The sequence below is a fragment of the Agelaius tricolor genome, unplaced genomic scaffold, assembly GCF_023055355.1.
Source record: "Agelaius tricolor isolate 1412-34295 unplaced genomic scaffold, bAgeTri1.0.p SCAF_5, whole genome shotgun sequence".
Taxonomy (NCBI): Eukaryota; Metazoa; Chordata; class Aves; order Passeriformes; family Icteridae; genus Agelaius; species Agelaius tricolor.
In genome coordinates, this window is record NW_027269265.1 from 29,770,250 (window position 1) to 29,788,629 (window position 18,380).

At 38.8% G+C, this 18,380-nt stretch overlaps 1 protein-coding gene across 6 annotated transcripts in view; it reads right to left on the reverse strand.

Moving 5' to 3' along the window:
- DPH6 (diphthamine biosynthesis 6) overlaps positions 1 to 18,380 on the reverse strand; it is a 213,566-nt gene that overhangs the window by 23,110 nt on the left and 172,076 nt on the right. For 5 of the 6 annotated variants that reach the window (XM_071426997.1, XM_071426994.1, XM_071426992.1 and 2 more), the window contains one exon: positions 6,000 to 6,323. The exons of the other annotated variant lie outside the window; for it this stretch is intronic. In XM_071426997.1, coding sequence (XP_071283098.1) covers positions 6,208 to 6,323 — 116 coding nt within the window. In that variant the 3' untranslated portion in view covers positions 6,000 to 6,207. Of the gene's footprint in view, positions 1 to 5,999; positions 6,324 to 18,380 lie in introns of those variants that run through there. 6 annotated transcript variants of the gene reach the window in all.

An 18,380-nucleotide genomic window follows, 5' to 3' on the forward strand; every position in this document is an offset into this window, starting at 1 on the left:
ATAACAATGAAGATGAATCCTGAATCAACATCTCGGTACACTGTAACACCTTGATCGAGGGTACAGATGAGACACACATTTATGAGCTACACTCTCCAGTCAAGACCTATTAACCACATTCCTGGTGGCAGTACCCAGGAGAAATATCCCTTAACATGGTGCACAGCTGGTGGCTTCTCTTGTGTATTACCCTCATTTCTGGCATCCTCCCCTTCAGACCCAGACCAAAGCACGCTGTTAGAGGAGTCAAAGCATTTACCTTGTTGAAGGGATGAGAGATGCATTTTAAAGTTCACTTCTGGATCTCTTTCCTGGCACTCTATTTATTCCTCTTTGTTCTTCATTCATTAATCTTTTATAGTAAGAACTAGTAGTAGTGAGAAGGCAGTCCAGGGTCCTTTCCTTCAAAAACATCCCATAAATAAGGAATAAACCCCTTAGGTCCCTAGACCTGTTGTTTGCCTTTTTAGCTTGACTTCCCCACCAGTTCCTAGTAATACCATTCCATTGGCAATAACTTCTGTCTGTGTTTCCTTTCTATTATTTCATATCCTTTAACACCTCCTGCTGTGAACCTTAACAGATCTGGAGCTGTGGTAATTTGGTTCAGTTCCAAAAGGCTCTACATTTGCATGTATCTGGGTCTTGCTGCAGAACGGTTGGGTATGTGTGGGAGTAGGACTGAACTTTAATGCAAGAGCTAACTCTAACATCTGAGAAATGTATTTCTTCCTTCTGGGCCTCTGGTCTTTTATAAGCAACAAAATAAACTAATGTCAAGGCAGCCACCAACAAACCCATGGGTCTCAGTGAAGGGGAAGCAATGCTTGCATGAGTTTGCCCTCCTAATGCAATAGCTTCAAGTTCTAGCTCAGACAAACTATGTCTTTCTTGTGAAGTGAGGGTATGGCAATAATGTGATGTATGAAGGATGTTATAGTACGACAGTACTGTCAACAGCTACCAGTAGCAGGAGTTGCAGGAAGACAATAGAGACAGACCCCAGAAGAGAGATTTTCTCCCTCTATCATGGCAAAATCTAAAGTAGAACAAATCTCATGAGTAACAGAAAGTAGTAACTCTGGCTGCCAGGTGATGTGCCTTTGAGGTTGAAAACTGCTTCTTCTGCCAAAGCAAATTCCCCTACTTGGGGAATGTGGAGAGCGGAGGAGCTCTTCTCCCAGCAGCATAACCTGAGACCTGCCTACTCATGCTGGGCAGGGGAGGCCCCCAGCACGTGTGGGGCTGTCCCAGTGATGGACCAAGAAAATTTTATGTGATGGACCTGTAAAGCACTTCAGGATCAGCGGGGATGAATCCTGCTGTAAAATGTATCATTATTGTTACTAGATGTATTATAGACTCTGTGATCTGAGACTGCTGCAGGCAGTGTGCTGGGAGAAAAGCTTTCCAGATTGTGCTCATGCAAATTTCTGTCTGTGATCACATTCGTTCTGGTTCCCACTACAACATTACTTTCACACTCGTGTGCTGCTCACTCAGTCTAAACTTTTTGTTATTGAAGGTTGTATGACTACAACGTAGCATCCCTTTGCTAACACCTTTACAAGGGTGAGAAAACATACAAATATGGAAATAAAGGCATAAGAAATCTAATGGATATGCTTAAACTTTCCCAGAAAAGGGATGGAGTTGGTCCTAATCTTTGCCTCCTCACTTGAATATGTGCCCTAACAGGTTACTAGATCAGGGCAGCTGTCAACTTGTTCATGGCTTGTCTTTTTGTTCAGAACCATTGTTTTTAGTTCAGCTTGTCTTTTTGTTCTGAATCATTGTTTTGTTCTGAATCATTGTTTTATTCTGAACTGGGGATCTTTATTATTCTGAGAGGAATTTCTGAAAGCTGGGAAAAGCAAATGTGAAATCCGATCTATTTTGAGTTTGTCCTCTTGTAATGTGGACAGTCTCATCAACCCTGTTAAATCATGCAAACAGCATTTTGAAATAACTTAGGGATTGATACAGTGACAAAATAGCCATATAATAGGAGATGGAGGATGAGCAGACATATCCAAAAATGTTTTTTAAACATTGCAAGTGAAAGGGAGAGGCAAAGTAATGGCAAAGAGACCTATGGCCAGTGGCATAACCTGTGCCAAGAGCCTCAGAACAACCAGACTGTTTGAGAATGTAGGGAAAAAGCAGGCAGTGCTCTAAAAAATTATAAAAGCAGGAAGTCACAGGCAAACCCAAGTCATGAATTAATCCAACAGAAGTCAAATCCAAAAAATTGTGAGCAGTGAATCATCAGTAAAAGGGCACTTGCATGTAACATATGAGTTCAATTCACAGGTACCCAGTCTGTTTTTTAAAATTAAAATTTAAAATAGGTCAAAAATATTCAGTGTTCAGATGATAGTTGAAAAAAGAAGCTTTCAAGATCTCAAGTCTGTATTTTGAATGTTTGTCTAATACATCAACACAGGCTGGCTTGCCAGAAATATTAAAATACAAGTAAAAAGATCATAAATTAGTAAATTGTCAAGTATTCTTAATATGTATCCTCATTGCCAGACATTTATAATAGTGAAAGCAGGTTACTTAAATAATAAGTGCCAGTTAGTACTCAGAGAGCTCAGAACAGTTTTACTTTAATGGAGAGAACAAACTATGTTTGCTTCAGGAAAGCCATCCTGAAAGAAATAACAAAGATTTAACTTGGACACATGAAAAGTTTCTGTATTTTAGGATTTCAGTGTTCATTTCTAGAACTATTACACCATGCAGTAGAAATCTTTTATTAAACCAATGCACTCATTTATTTGAAATAAAATTTTTGTTCAGTCACTGTATTTTGATAGACTAGGCTCTGCACATAGACAGGAGATAATGGATTGAACAGGATGTCCATGAAGGAGAAAAACTCCTTCAGATTACCTCTCTAATACTCAGGAGACATCCTGCTTCCAGTACTCATTGCACTTCTGAAGGCTAAGAGGAAAGATGCACCCATGCTATCTGGTGTAACAAATCAGCTCCTGAATTACCTAACTATAAAACTCACAGGGAATAAATTAAATAATCTCTTTTTAAAATATCTCAGTGTCATTTTAAAATCTATTTAGGAAGATCAGCTCTGGTGCCTTTATAGCAGCTTAGCCATGTGCATTGTAAAGGCTCACTAGTACTGTTGCCATCACTGGGTTTTGAAATGAGTACAGCACAAAGTTACTAAATCAGTTTTGGTCTTACAGAGCCGTTTGGTCATACTTTCAAGCAATTAAAGAAATTGATATACAGAGACTTTTAAAAGGAGGCAGGAGACAAAATTTTATGGGCACAGAGAACTATAACAAGACATAGATGACTTTTTGAAAAAAAAAGGAAGCTGAGAAGATTTGCAAGACATATTCTAACACTTGTTAAGCAGAGAAACGAAAAATTAAAACTTTGGGTTACATTTTTAAAGACATTTTCCCACCCATTACATAAGGGCTGCTGGAATAAGCCAACATTTTGTGTCATAATAAGCATACAAAACATTTCCCTGCAGGCTTAATAACAATCAGAGAAACATAAGAATTTGTATGCATACAAAGTCCTCAAAACTGGTGTCTTAGCACATATAGGAATTTATAGTCTCAAGATTAAAACTTGCTGGGGTAATCGCTCCACTGACCTTTCTGTGGGAAAAAAACCCATAATAAAAAACCACAAAAAAACCAGCCCTGTATCTATAAATTTTGAGTATTGATGTCTTTCCCTCTTTCCGCTAAACCACGTGCATGTCTGTGTGTGTGGATGTCTGTACCCATCTCCCCACCTCACGTCTTCAGCATTGTTACAAAGAACGTCAAAAAGAGCTCTGCTGAAACATCTTATTCATTGTAGGACCCAGTAGTTCTGATGAAAGTACAGCAGCTTAAGGCAGATAAATTGTGCTATTTCTCTTATTATAAAAGTCTTAGGCCTCTCTATGGCACACTTTACTCACCTACTTTGCATATAAATGTTGCACAAATGGCCTTGATCATACTTAAAATAGTGTAGACTGAGCTTATCGTTTCAGTCATTCACACCACTCAGAAACTGCTTGAAGTCTCTCTAGGAGAAAAAGTCAGCAAACTGTTCTTTTTTATGTATTCACAATTTAAACCTGTTGAAGTTCTATTTCTCTCTCTCTCTGAAAAGGTTTTGCTTTCAGTTGAGAGAAAAACAAAAGATCACACTGTTTTTCAGACCAATGCATTCTGTTACCATTTCTCAATGCAGCTCTAATGAGAAAATAAGCAGGCTAGCTGGAGTCATGAATCTTGTAGGAAGACTTACAGGAAAAGCTGTTTTCTTTAGAAGCAAATATCCTATTGCCTTAAAATATCCAGTACAGTACAAAAGCTAAGATCAACATGTTTCAGTATCTTTTTAAACTCATGGTGAAAAAAAAATGACTGCTACAGGAGACTCAGTGAAACTTATGCCATCTCTTTGGTTTCCATATGCATCAATGGAAAAATAAGTTTTATCCTTATCTCTCTGAAAGTACATCTTCTTCTCTTACAGTCCATTGTGTCTCTGGCCCATGGACACTCCACACTGAGAGAAATAAAATACTGGTAGTTGCGGGGAGAAGTGAGAAAATGATTTAGCCTTTTAAAAAAGTAGAATTCAAATAAACCAGGCACATCCAGGTATTAACAAGTCCTTTTCTGATCGTGGGAAAGGATCAAATGTGTTTAAGTCTAACCTAAAAATGATCCTGAATACTAATCAACTAATGTATTGTTAATACATTCATCCCTTTTTCCTTACAAAATTTAATACAACCATCTTTTTGTACACTATTAAATAAAAAACTCTTTGCCTTGCCCATTTCAAAAACATTTAAACATCTGTGAAAAAAGGAATTCTTACTAAAGAAGATGGCAGCTTTGCTATATTATTGGAAGCAATAGTAAGGAACAATATCATTTAACAGTTTCTAATTTCAAGCACTGATCAGCATAGTATGCTGGGCATGTAGAAGTTCTAACAGAGGAAGATCCTCTTATCTTTAGTCTCTTGTTTTATATCAGGTGCTGCCAAGTGTATTTCTGATAGTGGGTAAGAAAATTAAACTGGAGTACTAAGTCCACCTCATTGTCACCTCAATGTGAATGTCCTGCCATACAGTTAACTTTTGTGGGGGTATCTCAGATATATGCTGAGGACAGAGAAGGATAACTTGGAGTGCTGGTCTCCTAGCTCCAGTGCTCACACTGTGGAAGAGAAGCAGTGGGAATATATAGATGCAGAATATAGGCAAGGCAAAGGTTTGGTACTCGTTCTTGAAGATTTAATTCTATAACCTTTATCTGAAAGTAAGATTTTTCTGCAGTGCATTACTGCTTCAAGCAAAGTCCAAAAGGCTTTCTTGTCTGTACTGACCTTGTCTAATGAGTAAAGTATCAGTGGTAATGAAATTGACAGGTGCTTCACCTGTGTGTCTGAGCCTGTTTTAGTGAAAGCAGTGGTAAAACTCCTGTTGATTTTCTGGAGAAAACTGAAGCCCGGGGTCTATGAGAGCTGTGAATACTGGTAGCTGGGAGTTACCTGAATGCTGGTAGCTCTTTAATAACAGCTGTCTACCAGATATAAAACACAAAAATACTCCTAGATTAGAAAGCAAGGTGACAACTCCTACTGTCTGGCCATCATTTTCATTATTTGTTTCAGTAAAATGTGCATCCTAAATACCACTCTGAAAAATTCTTCCTCAGTGCTAGGAAATGGTTAAAATCTGGCCACAAATAAGGTTTTCATGAGTTGGCCTGAAGTGAGTAAATTCAACATAGAATTGAAAGGAATACAGTCCTTAAAACAGTTTTGGAGGTAATATTCTGGTTTCACCTCCATCCAAATGATATAAAGTTATAAATGGTGTATTGTAACCAGACCTAAATATATCAAACAAAGAACCAATGTGATCACACCAACTGCATTTCCCAGAAGCCACCTGCTTTAACCTGCATACATCTAAAAACAAGTCAGAAAAAAGTACATTATTTTTAAAAGAAAGCTTTATTCTTCATACAAACCCGACTCTGTCACATATCATGAGGCATCATTAACAAGGTAATATGGCTTTGCTTAAATCAAACAATATTGCTTCATGAAAGTATCCAACGGAGTTAATATCAGCTCTTTTCTTTGTTCTCTCTTAGATGGAATGTATGCATGTTTTGATATCAACTCATCTCCTTTAAACTGCTAGCTTAGCCAGCATGTTATATGAATAACATCTTTGTCAGGTAAATCCACCACAGGTACTAAAATCAGAGCTGGTGTCTTCTCTTCCAAATATTTTTCAAGGTATTCTTGCAGTCCTAAAATAGAAACAAAACAACTAATGAGTCCCCCTTGTCTTATTGTGTCCTATCTCTTAAGAATGATTTCTAAATACTTTTCTGAAAATTATTGTGGAGTAGCAATTAAAAAAAGGAAGTAGCAATTAAAAAAAGGAAACACAACTCTTAAATTTTCACTTTATATAGAAGGAAAATCTCCCACCTCCTTTTTGACTAATTTGAGATTAAATTTTGATGTTGCCTAAGGCCAGAAATCAGCAAAACAGTATTTCTCAACCTTTAGTGAGTGAGTGGTCTGTTGATTACAGATACAGAGAATTTAATTAGAGCAGTAGTAAAAATACCAAAAGGCCAGCTGAAATTCAGTTGTCATTTTTGATATTTGGATGATCAGCACATAGTTGTCTGTAAATGAAACTCTTCTCTCAAGTCCCATTGTGGGGCATCAATCAAAAAAGAAGAAGTTAAAGTGGGCCATTTTTAATAACATTATGAACTTCATTTCAATTTGTAATCAATGGATGCATGCCATCTTGAAGACATAATGGAGGAAGTCCAGGAATGGCAACATATATGACTGAATATCTGGAATTACAGTAAGAGTCAAACTGCTAAAAATACAGAATCTGGCTACAAGAAGCTCTAAAGGGACTGGTATGTGTGGCAGAAGTTTGCAAATTTAAAAGTCCATTATGGGAACAGAATTAATAATTGAGAAGATCTAATTAGAATACAGAAGAAAAGCAAAGAATGGAAAATTTAAACTTGCCATCAAGACATTCTTGGTTGTGCTCAGCCTCAGTGAACATGCTACAAATCAAGCCACAGAGAACCCTAAAGAAAACTACCGAGAACCCACTGAATGACCCACAAAAGACACTTTCCTAATGATAAGGTATAGCCTGCAAAGGTTCTTGTTTCAATAACGTATTTCTGTCAGCAGCTTCTGGGATTATGGCAATTCTTTATAACACTAAGCAATCTTGGCTAGAAAGGGTGTAAAGAGGGCAGAACTTGCAGACTGTCAGAGCTTTTTTTTTTTTTTTTTTGGCGTCACTGCCTGTGAAACTGCGAATAGGCAGTTCAGACAAAGTGTTACCTCATCCAGGATAAAACAGGAATTTTGCAATTGTATTCACTGAAGCCAAAACTCTCTTTTTATCTGGCAGCAGTAGCACAAATTAATGTAATAATGGCAATGCTGCCTACAAAATATTGCAAAGATAGTACTAGTCTTCTGAAATTCTGCTGGCTTCCTTTTGTGTTAGCGTCCTTGACATTGGAGGTGAGGACTGACAATGGAGAGCCAAAGATCAACAGTCACCTCAAAGGTCAAATGACTTCTTCATTTGGTGTGCAAAAAGGAACGAATTCTCTGTATTACAGATATTCAGCAGTGACCAGGTAATTAACTATCAACTAGCATTTTTCTTGAAAAATTTGACTTCAGAAAACTTTATGGCTATGCTGACTCTGAAGGCTTTAAGTGGAAGGGGTAAAGACAAGCCACCTCAAAATCACTGATTCCAACCCATTAAAATGACATTTATTTTTTTCATCAATTAAAATTGTGAAAATACAATTTTAGACTTTAGCATTTTATGCACAGGCTTAAAGGCTCCAAATCAGTGCTAAAAGCTACCAAAACAAGTCCCGGTATACATTTTAAAGGCAGAATTTTAAAGTGGGACTATCTGGAAATAGAACTCCATTTTTTGGTGGGTTTGAGGTGGCCAAAATAGCCATAAATATTTACATTTGAATGTGCCCTAGTGGCCTTGCTTGCCAACCAGGAAGAGCCACCTTTCCTAAAGACCAGTGCCTTTTCTATTGCCAGTGCCTAAATGTATAAACGAAATGTGGATAAAAATCTGGGACATATGCCTCTAAATATTGTACTGTATTTACAAATCAATTAGTTTTATATGAAAGCAGTACAACTTAGATGTGCATATTTATACACTTAAAAATTGTGGATAAAAGTCTGCTCATGCAAACTTCCCCTAAAAGGCAGAGATTGGGTCTTCTAAAACAGTAAAGTTGTACTCTAAGGTCTCACAGAAGACAACACACAATTAGTAGATCTATGGCAACCTATGAAATTATAGCAAACTAAAAAAAATGGCAGCTATATATTTTACCTGCTGTAATAAGACTCCAAGTCTTCCAATACTAACTGTATATTCTTAATGATGGGAAGCTAATGAAGACACTATTTATATTTTTTTACTCATTCAAAATATGATTTTAGATAAATAAAAGCCTTGGTCATGAATGTTTTCTAAATATGTAACTCTTCGTTTGAATACAAAGATTTTCAGAAACGTCCTTCCTGTTGTATCATGTATGGGGAATGCTTGTTCAGTTGTATGCCGTACCTATAGAAGTTGATCTTAAAAACAAAAACAAGTAAAGGACAAAGACTTACAGTGAGTGTGTTTGCTGGAGGTTTAATAGTGGCTATAGATGACTGATGACAGTTATTTAAACTGCCCTGATACAGCATGTTTAAGTACAAGCAAAACCAGCTGATTATCAAGCAGCAAACAAGTGGTGTGCATTGTGGATGTTTTCATTTCCTGTGAGAGTCCACACAAATTATGCTAGCCACGTTACAGCACACTTGCAGTTTTAAGGAGGCCACCCAGGGGCTCCTGGGTAACAGAAGTCAACAGGGAAACACAAAGGAAATAACTCAAAGAAATTAAGGGGTGTTCTTCTAGAAAGCTGACACAGCTGACAGCCCAGCTGAGGTGCCTTTACACCAATGCACACAGATGTAAACAGGAAGAGTTGGAGGACACCATGCTGCCTCACATCTATGTCCTTGCTGCCATTACAGCACAGCTCAAGGTGAGCCCGTGGCAATCTCCTGAGGTTTAACAAGACCAGGTGCTGGTGCTGCACTTGGGTCAGGGCAAGCCCCAGTCTCAGCACAGGCTGGGGATGAACAGCCCCAGAGCAGCCCTGTCCAGAAGGACTTGGGGGTGCTGGTGGGTGAGAGGCTGCACATGAGGCAGCCATGGGCACTGCCAGCCCAGAGAGCCAAACGTGTCCTGGGCTGCATCCAGAGCAGCGTGGGCAGCAGGGCCAGGGAGGGGATTCTGCCCCTCTGCTCTGCTCTGCTGAGACCCCACCTGCAGGGCTGCATCAGCTCTGGCTGCCAGCACAGGAAGGACATGGAGCTGCTGGAGTGACTCCAGAGGAGGGCCTTGAAGACGATCAGAGGGATGGAGAACCTCTCCTACAAGGAAAGGCAGAGAGAATTGGGGCTTTTCAGCCTGGAGAAGAGAAGGTTTTGGTGTGGCCTTATTGTGGCCTTCCAGTACCTAAAGAGACCCTACCAGAAAGATGGAGAGGGACTGTAGAGATAGGACAAGGAGAAAAGAGCTTCAAACTGAAAAAGAGTAGGTTTAGATGAGATATAAGGAGAAAATTCTTAACTGTGTGGTGAGGCACTGGAACTGATTGCCCAGCCCTGGAAGTGTTCCTGGCCAGGTTGGATGGAGCTCAGGGCAATCTGGTCTAGTGAAATATGTCCCTACCCAAGGTAGGGGGATTGGAACTGGATGATCTTTAAGGTCCCTTCCAGCAAAAAACCATCCTATGATTTATTATTGTAAGTACATGAAATTTGCTCAAAGCAGGTGAACTTCATGCTGCAAGATGGATCCCCCTTTTCCCAAATAATCCACAGAAATTCAGGGAGCAGGTTCCATATGAAGTGTCTTCCTGCACTGCTATGAATTGTTTTTTTTTTTCTTTTTAACCTGGGTGCAGCTGAGGAATATGGACATAACTAAAACTTAAAAATGTACAAAATTTATTCAGTGTCTTCTGGCATTACCATCTATTTCTGCCATTGCTTCGTGAAGACAGGATACTGGAATCAATAATTTGATGATCTCTCATGCTGATTTAGCAGCCCTTCTATATAACATGGCACGAACTAAGAGTGCAATCTATTGTTTTTAAAGGTGATTTTCATACTAGGTAGAAAAAACAGTGCTCTGAGAGCTTCTAAAAGGTCATTCAAAAGACTAGGAGGTGATTTCTACATCTTTGCTGTCACTGGCCTCAGCTGGATTTAGGCAGTATCAGATGAGGCCACAGAATTCACTTACATTTTTCAAAATCAAGTCCCTGTTATTGTTGCCATACTCTTGCTTCACTGTATATCTGCAGGGGAGTAGTAATCTAATAGCTCATATGAAAAAGGAAAATGGTGGCAAAAAGGAAAATTGTAGGAAGAAGGAAGATCACATTTAGCCCAGTACATAAAAAATCCCTTTCATATTACTACTATCTTTCCTTCACTTTTTAACCAAAATATATTGTTACATTTCTTAGAGCAGGTTTTAAATCCCTGAGCTAATAAGGCTCCATTGCTTCTGCTGCAGAGATCTGACATGCAGCATGTACTTTGAAAAGATGCATCAGAGGGGATCAGGATCCTAACAGTTGACTAAGAGTTCCAGTCCCAAAAGATCTGCCCCTGGTGTGCAGAACACTTAACCCTTCGACCAGTACCAACATGACTATTCACAAATTATTGATGTCCCTAAATCCCTGGCAGATTGCAGACAGTTCTTGTCTCCCTTGAAGCCAAAGCATATGGTCACTAATGAGATGGATTAAAAATACATATACACATTCAGGGCTTTGCCACATGAATGTAAAGCCACAGAAATGTTAGAAGGTGATTGAACTGGACTGAACACTGTTAAATACATGATTAGCTTGTTATGGATCATTTCCATTGATCTATATTCAGTTTCACAGCATAGTTTAATTAAAGCTGTCTGGAACAAGCCTCTGCCTTAAATGATCAGGCAGTGCAATGAAAAGGTGAAACATGAGGAACTGGAGATGTCCCTCCCTTTCTTAAACATCCAGCTGTCTCTGTGGTGTCCAACCACAGCAAGAACAGAAGCTGTGCTTTAAAATATTGTCTGTTTTTTCAGTCCAAGGTTTTTCACACTTTTTCTTAATATGAAATGATGTAGTGGGATATAAGATTTGAGGAAAAAAAACCTGCATAATTTTCTTGCATTGCAATTAATGCCTTTCTATCCAAAATAAAACCCAGTAAACAAGAATAAAATATTGGAATATAAAAGGGAGTCACCTGGAAAAATATGATTTTGTGCTGATTTTTTTTTTTTTTTTGCTGCAGCTGTAAAGATTTTAAATCACAATATGGGTATCTCTCACAGTCCAATACTTGAATTTTCATGTGGTGCCTTATGCTTTTTGTTGCTATTCTTGATGACATTATTTCATGTTGGTCATTGTACTTTGAAGGGACTGGTTTTTCAAAACTGATGTAAGCTCCTTCATGGAATACTGATGATGCACTTCACTCACTCTGGGCTAGGATATTTATGTGAATACAAGTTAAGCAGTTGCTTTGAATTGCAGGGGAGATCTGTTATAGGCATGATATATGAGACAAATGACCAGGAGGAGTTTGGATAAGGCTGTGAAACCACTTCAAACCTGCAATTCCCTATGGCAGTCCTTGGAACTGTGACTATAAAACAAATTACAGAGGGAATGGTAGTTGTGTTTGGAACTCAAGTCATATGCCTGGTCAGTTGCCAAAGCAGCCAGATCTGCACATCTGTATTTGCAAACAACTCTTTCATAAAAGAAGAAGAATTCCTCACATGGACCCATCTATACTGACAGACTTCTTTCTTCTCCCACTAAACTACTTTTAGTTGTATTAATGAAAATACCTTTTTCAAGTAACCACCTAACATGAAAATACAGCCTATACTGAAAGCACCAAGGCCAATGTTAGCCATCCTCTTTCAGCTTGTTCCTAATTCTGGAGTACCATTTTAGATCATTGCAACCTCTTTTGTGAAGGATATGCTTATTAGGATCCAGACTGATAGGACTGTCATGTTGGACATGGAAAGAGAGCAGCACTTTACCCAGCAGAGCATTCACCAAGAGAAATCATGGGATCATTCAATAGTTTCAGTTAGAAGAGACCTTTAAAGCTCATCTAGTTCACCCCCCTCCCTGCAATAAGCAGAGCCATCTTCAACCAGACCAGGTGGTTCAGAGCCTCATTCAACCTAACCTGAAAAGTTTCCAGGGATGAGACATCAATCACCTCTGTGGGCAATCTGTTCCAGTGTCTCACTGCCCTCATTGTAAAAAACTTCTTCTTCATATCTAGTCTGAATCTACCCTCTTTTAGTTTAAAAGCATTACCCCTTGGATGAAGGGTACACTGTCACTACAAGCCCTATTAAAAAGTCTCCCATCTTTCTAATAAGCTTCCTGTACATATTGAAAGGCTAATAAACAATCTCCCAAGAGCCTTCTACAAGCTAAATAACCCCAACTATCTCAGTCTTTCCTCATTGGAGAGAGATGTTCCATCCTCTGACCATTTTTGTGGCCCTCCGATGGACCTGCTTGACAGCTCCATATCTTTTTTTGTACCACGAGAAAAATCTGCTATAAAGAGAATACTAGTGCTCTGTTACATTTCACTGCTAGTCCTGTTTCCTAGTCCAAAGTGGACTTCTTGTCCCTTTGGAATCTATCCCAAACCTAAAAGTTCTAGCAATGTTTTTAAGCAGGCTACAGTGAAAACATAATGAAAATTGCTCTAGGCTTCATGGGTACCCACAGGAGTTGTAGCAGCTCCTGTAGCAGATGAAAAGAAATGAAGAAAATAAGCTTTGTTTCCCTGCATGCCATACTGATAACTCCTGCTCTCAGATTTAGTGAGGAGAAGTTCCAAGTGCAAAAGGCAGCCGTTGTGGACCCTACTGTTCATGTGAGATACAAGAAAAAGGAGTGGTTGGCTTATCTCAGACCACACTAGTAAGTCAGTCAGGATGCCTGAACTCTGCACCACCAGCAGCAGCAAGAGGAGAGGAACAGCTGGTATGAAATGATCAACTCTGAAGGAACCCAGATTCTGCCTCTTCCTTGCCCAACCACACAATCCTCTTTGCTGTTCCTCTGTTTCAACAGGAAGGCGTGGAAAAGAAAAAGGGCTCACTCATAATCAGGGAGGGCATTAACATTTACAGGACCCTCAATTTTCTAGAGCTGAGTCACTTGGCTGAGTAACTGTACAAGTCTTTTTAGACTGTAGCTCATACATTTTTTTTAGCATCTGAAAAAAATTAGTAGACAAAACAGTTATTTTTAGTATTGGTTTGATTGTGGGCCTGTCAGCCTTGGTGATGCATCTCTTTTATCAAGCTGCCACAGTATCTTGTTTTGTTTTCAGAGCAAAGTTTGATTAAAGACCAATTTCAGAAAAGTTACTTACTGTGGGCGTTAATTAGTGCTTCCTGGCCTCCGTGGGGTTTATCTTATGATCTGTTTCACTTACTAAACCCTGTAATTCAATTTACATGAAGATGGGAATGAACCAACCTTTTTCTATTCTTCTGAAGGCTTCTGTTTAACTCAGTCCTGAAAGGAACTCTCTCCTATCATTCCCTAATAAGGAATTCTACTTTCTAGCCTTTTAAAATCAAAATTAAAGCAATACTTCATATCTATATTGACTTTTCAACTAACGAACTGAGAAAGACCTTCAGAAAGGGGGTAAGTAAACTTTAGCAAGTCTTTACTTCTAAACAGTGTTTTCAGTGATGCCCAAGTATACTTAGAAAAAACTGATAATCATCTTTTCCTCTGCATCTTTCTGGGAGTGGAGAGTAGTCATTCTGTATGAGAAAGTCACTGCTGTTGCCCTCCTCCTCTCTAATTAGCAGACAAGAAAAGCCTTTTGTTTTTCTGAAAGCAAAAGGCCAGCTTCTAGATCAAAAATATTAAAAAAGTGGTTGATGAAGAAAGACTTAATAGTACTTAATAGGGAGGTAATAAGTAGCAGGTGGAAGTGAAATTTATAATATGATATAGGTAAAATTAGGAACTACTGAATAAAATGAATGAAAAGAAAATGCCATTGGGGTACTATACAAATACAAGCAGACAAAAAAAAACCCAAACAAAACCAAAACCAAAACAAACCAACCTAATGTACTCAAGTACATTGAGTATTTGAAAACAGTACTAACAGTAAAAAGAGCAAACCTGTGAAAGAGAAGATGACCTAAAATGGCCTTTTTTAAGCCTGCACAGGAAAACTGAGTCTGGGTGAAGCAACATATTCAGTCAGAGTTCACAGACACTTCCATCTTAAAACATCCTCTTCCTATACATTCTCTTGTGAACTTCCTCCCAGATTTTGAAACCTAAACTTCATCCTAGGTGTAGTATGGACTTAGGCTGGTAGGGATGCTTCCTAAAGTTGTACAGTGTGACAGATACAGTAGAAATGCTGAGAAGGAAAGGAAATAAGGCAATGATAATCATAGAATAGATGAATATTTACAACAATTACAATTTCAGGCTAAAATGCCATCCCTGAAACAGCTATAAGCCACTCAACTTTCGTAGTTACCTTCCAACATGCACACAGTACCAGTCCAATTAGGTATGTTATCATGCACATCAACAGCAAGCTGCAAAAATATTTAAACTAATGTTGCTGAGCTCCTCTGTGTATTAGTTAGGGGTGTTTTCCAATAGAAAGAATTAAGATTTGGCTTCCACAACAATTCTTTCAAGCTGCTGGCTACAGCTTAGAAAATAGCAGAACATGAAAACTCATCACTGCGTGTTTTCCAATGTTCTGTTTTTAGTCATGTCCTATATACAGACTGAGAATCAGCCTATACAAGGTTATAAATGTGCACTTTTGTTTAAAATGTCATTAGCCTTCTTTATTTCTGCACTAAATAGACACTTAAGCATGCCCTTCCAATACTCACAGTGAGGTCTAAATATAATTTCAAAGAAAACAGGACTGAACTTTCCAAGTACAGTCACTCAGAGAAGAACTTGTTCTTTTTCTAAATCCATGACAGAGTGCAAAGATCATAAGCCTGTTTTCCCTGTGTGCTATCCTTCAACCCTGTAATCATCCAGTCTCTTTATGGGGTGGATGGTTATTGAATTTGTATGCCAGCTGTGTCCAGAATCTCTGGGGAGGATGGGCCGTAATGACACCAAGCAGGGATGAGTTATGAATGGAGACAGATTATTACAAACACAGAAAGCAGTAAGGACCCATTTTTCAGGAGGCATTTAAGAATGCGCTTCACAGCATGTGTATGTATGTACTTGTTCACCCATACAGTCTCACCTGAATGTGTCTATGTGGGCAGATAGAACCACAGGATTCACTAGAGGCTCACACACATGTTTTTGTTGTACTCTAAATCAGATAAACATGTACTTCATTTTTTTTTTCCCCCAGATTAGTTGAAAACTTGGTGTGAAAATGATCAACTGCAACAGCACCTGTGCAGTAACTATGGAACTCGGATTTTCACCCTTAGGTCAAATTACAGCTACTGACTCTTGGCCCACAGTCCAGGAGCATGAGATGGGCAGATTTGCAAGCTGTAGGACAGTTGGTTGCTGTGCCCTTCAGGTAGGGCTGGGGACACTGGTGGGGCAGCGTGTGTGGGAAGCCCGGCTGTGCCTGCTGGTAATGCAAGAACTTTTATCTCCAGGGCCTGTCAATCTGGCACCTTTCACAAGTGTTAAATTCACTTAAGTATATTTTTTAAGAAGCTGTCATGAGACATACTGAAGCAAATATGTCCTTCAGTGGTTACACATGGACTAAGTTGTAACAATGTTTGTTAAGTGCTTTGACATCCCCAAGTGATATGTTTGGTACAGCTTCCACATTTGTTCGTTTATTGAAGTTTGCTAAATAGTCTTCAAAGCCAGTGGGTTAAAGAAATACCTGACTGGACACAGTGCATCCAAAAGGCTGGACCACAAAGAGGTGTTTATATAATTAGAGGACACCACATACATCTGCTGGTAGGAGAATTTAGTCTATAAATAATAGAAAAGCTTTCTACAAGATGTTGTGGTAAGCATCTTTTGATTGGGTACAGAGAAGATTATGTGAAACTTGCTTTATGTCAAGTTAAGCTGTGATAATTTAAAATAATACTGATGGAATAATTGTTTTCCGTTTCTAGGCTAGATTCTCAACAATTGTAAATGGTAGCTATGCTAATTTACACCTGCTGAGGAGATTGCATGGTAGATTATATATTTATATATAGTACCATGTGCAAACTAATGCAGTTATTTCTAACTATGAAAATTTAAATCAATCTCCTGCACTAATGTAAACAGTGTATTCTAACAGAAACAGATAAAAGTGCACTGAACATGTTAAATACATTATTAGGTCGATGAAGATCATTCATATTGATCCAGGTCTGGCTTCACAGCAGTTTAATCAAAGCTGCCTGGAAGATGTAACAGAGTGGTCATGGCATTCACTGCCTTTTGTTCGGAGGGAGTCAACAAATGACTAAAATTTCATTACTGCTGCAACTGACAACTTATGCAAAATTAGCCAGAGCAAGCTTAAAAAAAAGGGTAGATCACTATTTAGGGGTGGAACAAAATCCATCTTCTGTTTTAATGGGGAAATTGTGCTGCCAGAGGTTGCTGATGATCCACCCAGAAATTTGTGGGCTCTTGATAGCCCCACTACTTACTTCCCCTGGATCTGGCAGATTTACATTAATTTGATTTTTATCCTGTATGGCAATGACCCAAGATATCAGTACCCTCTTACTCCCTACAGCCAAGGAACAAAAAGAAAGAGATGAAAGTCTTTTGTTCCTTCTCCTGGCCTCCAAGGATGGCAAATAAATCTCAGTGCTAGTGCTTCCTGTGTAATATGAGCTCACAGTTTGTTATGGAATTGGGAACAGGAGGCTTGGGAGAGTCATTCAGCTGTGTCAGCCAACAGCTAAATGAAAGAAAAAGGGTCTGTAGCTTGGCCACATAGTGATCTGATCTGTAAGTCATTTTTGCTCTAACTCAAAGTTATTAATAGCATAATTTAAAAAAGCCTTCAGCAAGACTTACGTCAGGCACTAAATAAACACTAAATAACAAAGTCTACCACCAAGAGTTTACTATTGACAGGAAAAACCTGCAAGCTGAAAAAGGAACACAGGACAGGTAGGAAACTGAGCCATAGAAAACTGTGGAATAATTCCATTATTTGTTGAGGTAATTTGTAGAAAAGCCAACAACTGACCCCAAATGCTGACCCAGCATACAGCCCTTCTCTTGAGAGCATACCAGAGTGAGGACACACAAACAACAATACAGTGGCAAAGAACTGAATCATCCTTTTGCTTGGGGATGGATCTCTGGAAATTAAAATCACAGTCCCAGAAGAGCAGCGCTGCACACTTTCACCTGCTCTGTTGTTAAACAGTTTCACTTGGAGGCCTCTGCTCTTCTTCTACCATCAGCAGGTGGGGTTGTTTACAGGTCGTTTGAAAGTTACCTGTGGCCTTTGTGACACAATTATATCTGTCATAAGGCTATACATCTAACTGTATTATGATTTCTTACTAAACATTGATATATATTTTATACCACAGTGTATCAGGAAAGTCTACAATGAAATTAAATTATCACACAAAAATATATATTTTTAAAAAAGAAGATTGTTTCCTCACCAAAATACATTGTCTCAAACATCTGTTTTTTTAAAAAAACCCATAAACTTATGTAGAATGCCTTTTGGGATTACATAGACTGCAGTGTAACTCTTATATTTTGTGTGACAGGTAAAGTACACAGCATAGCCTAGCAGTAAATGGAAAACTGCCCACATCTGGTCTATTGCTTAGAAATTTCAGGTTCACTCAGGTAGATCAGCCCCTAGACCCGTCAGGTGGGCCAGGACCCACAGGTGACCAGTTAGTCAGCAGCACTGACAGCTCCTCTGCTGGATCACTGGTTCTTTTGACAGCCATTTCTGCTTCTGGAGCCTTAAGCTACATTTCCATTAAGAACTATGTTAGCTCAAAGAGATACAGGATTAATGAAATTGAAAATGTTCAGAAGAAAAATGTATGTAGTGCTTTAACCACTTTTAAGAAACATGAAGTGCAAGTGATGGAAGGGTGACCTTTATCTTTTCTACCAACAGAAGCCCAACCTCTCAGGCACAGTGAGAACACAATTTAT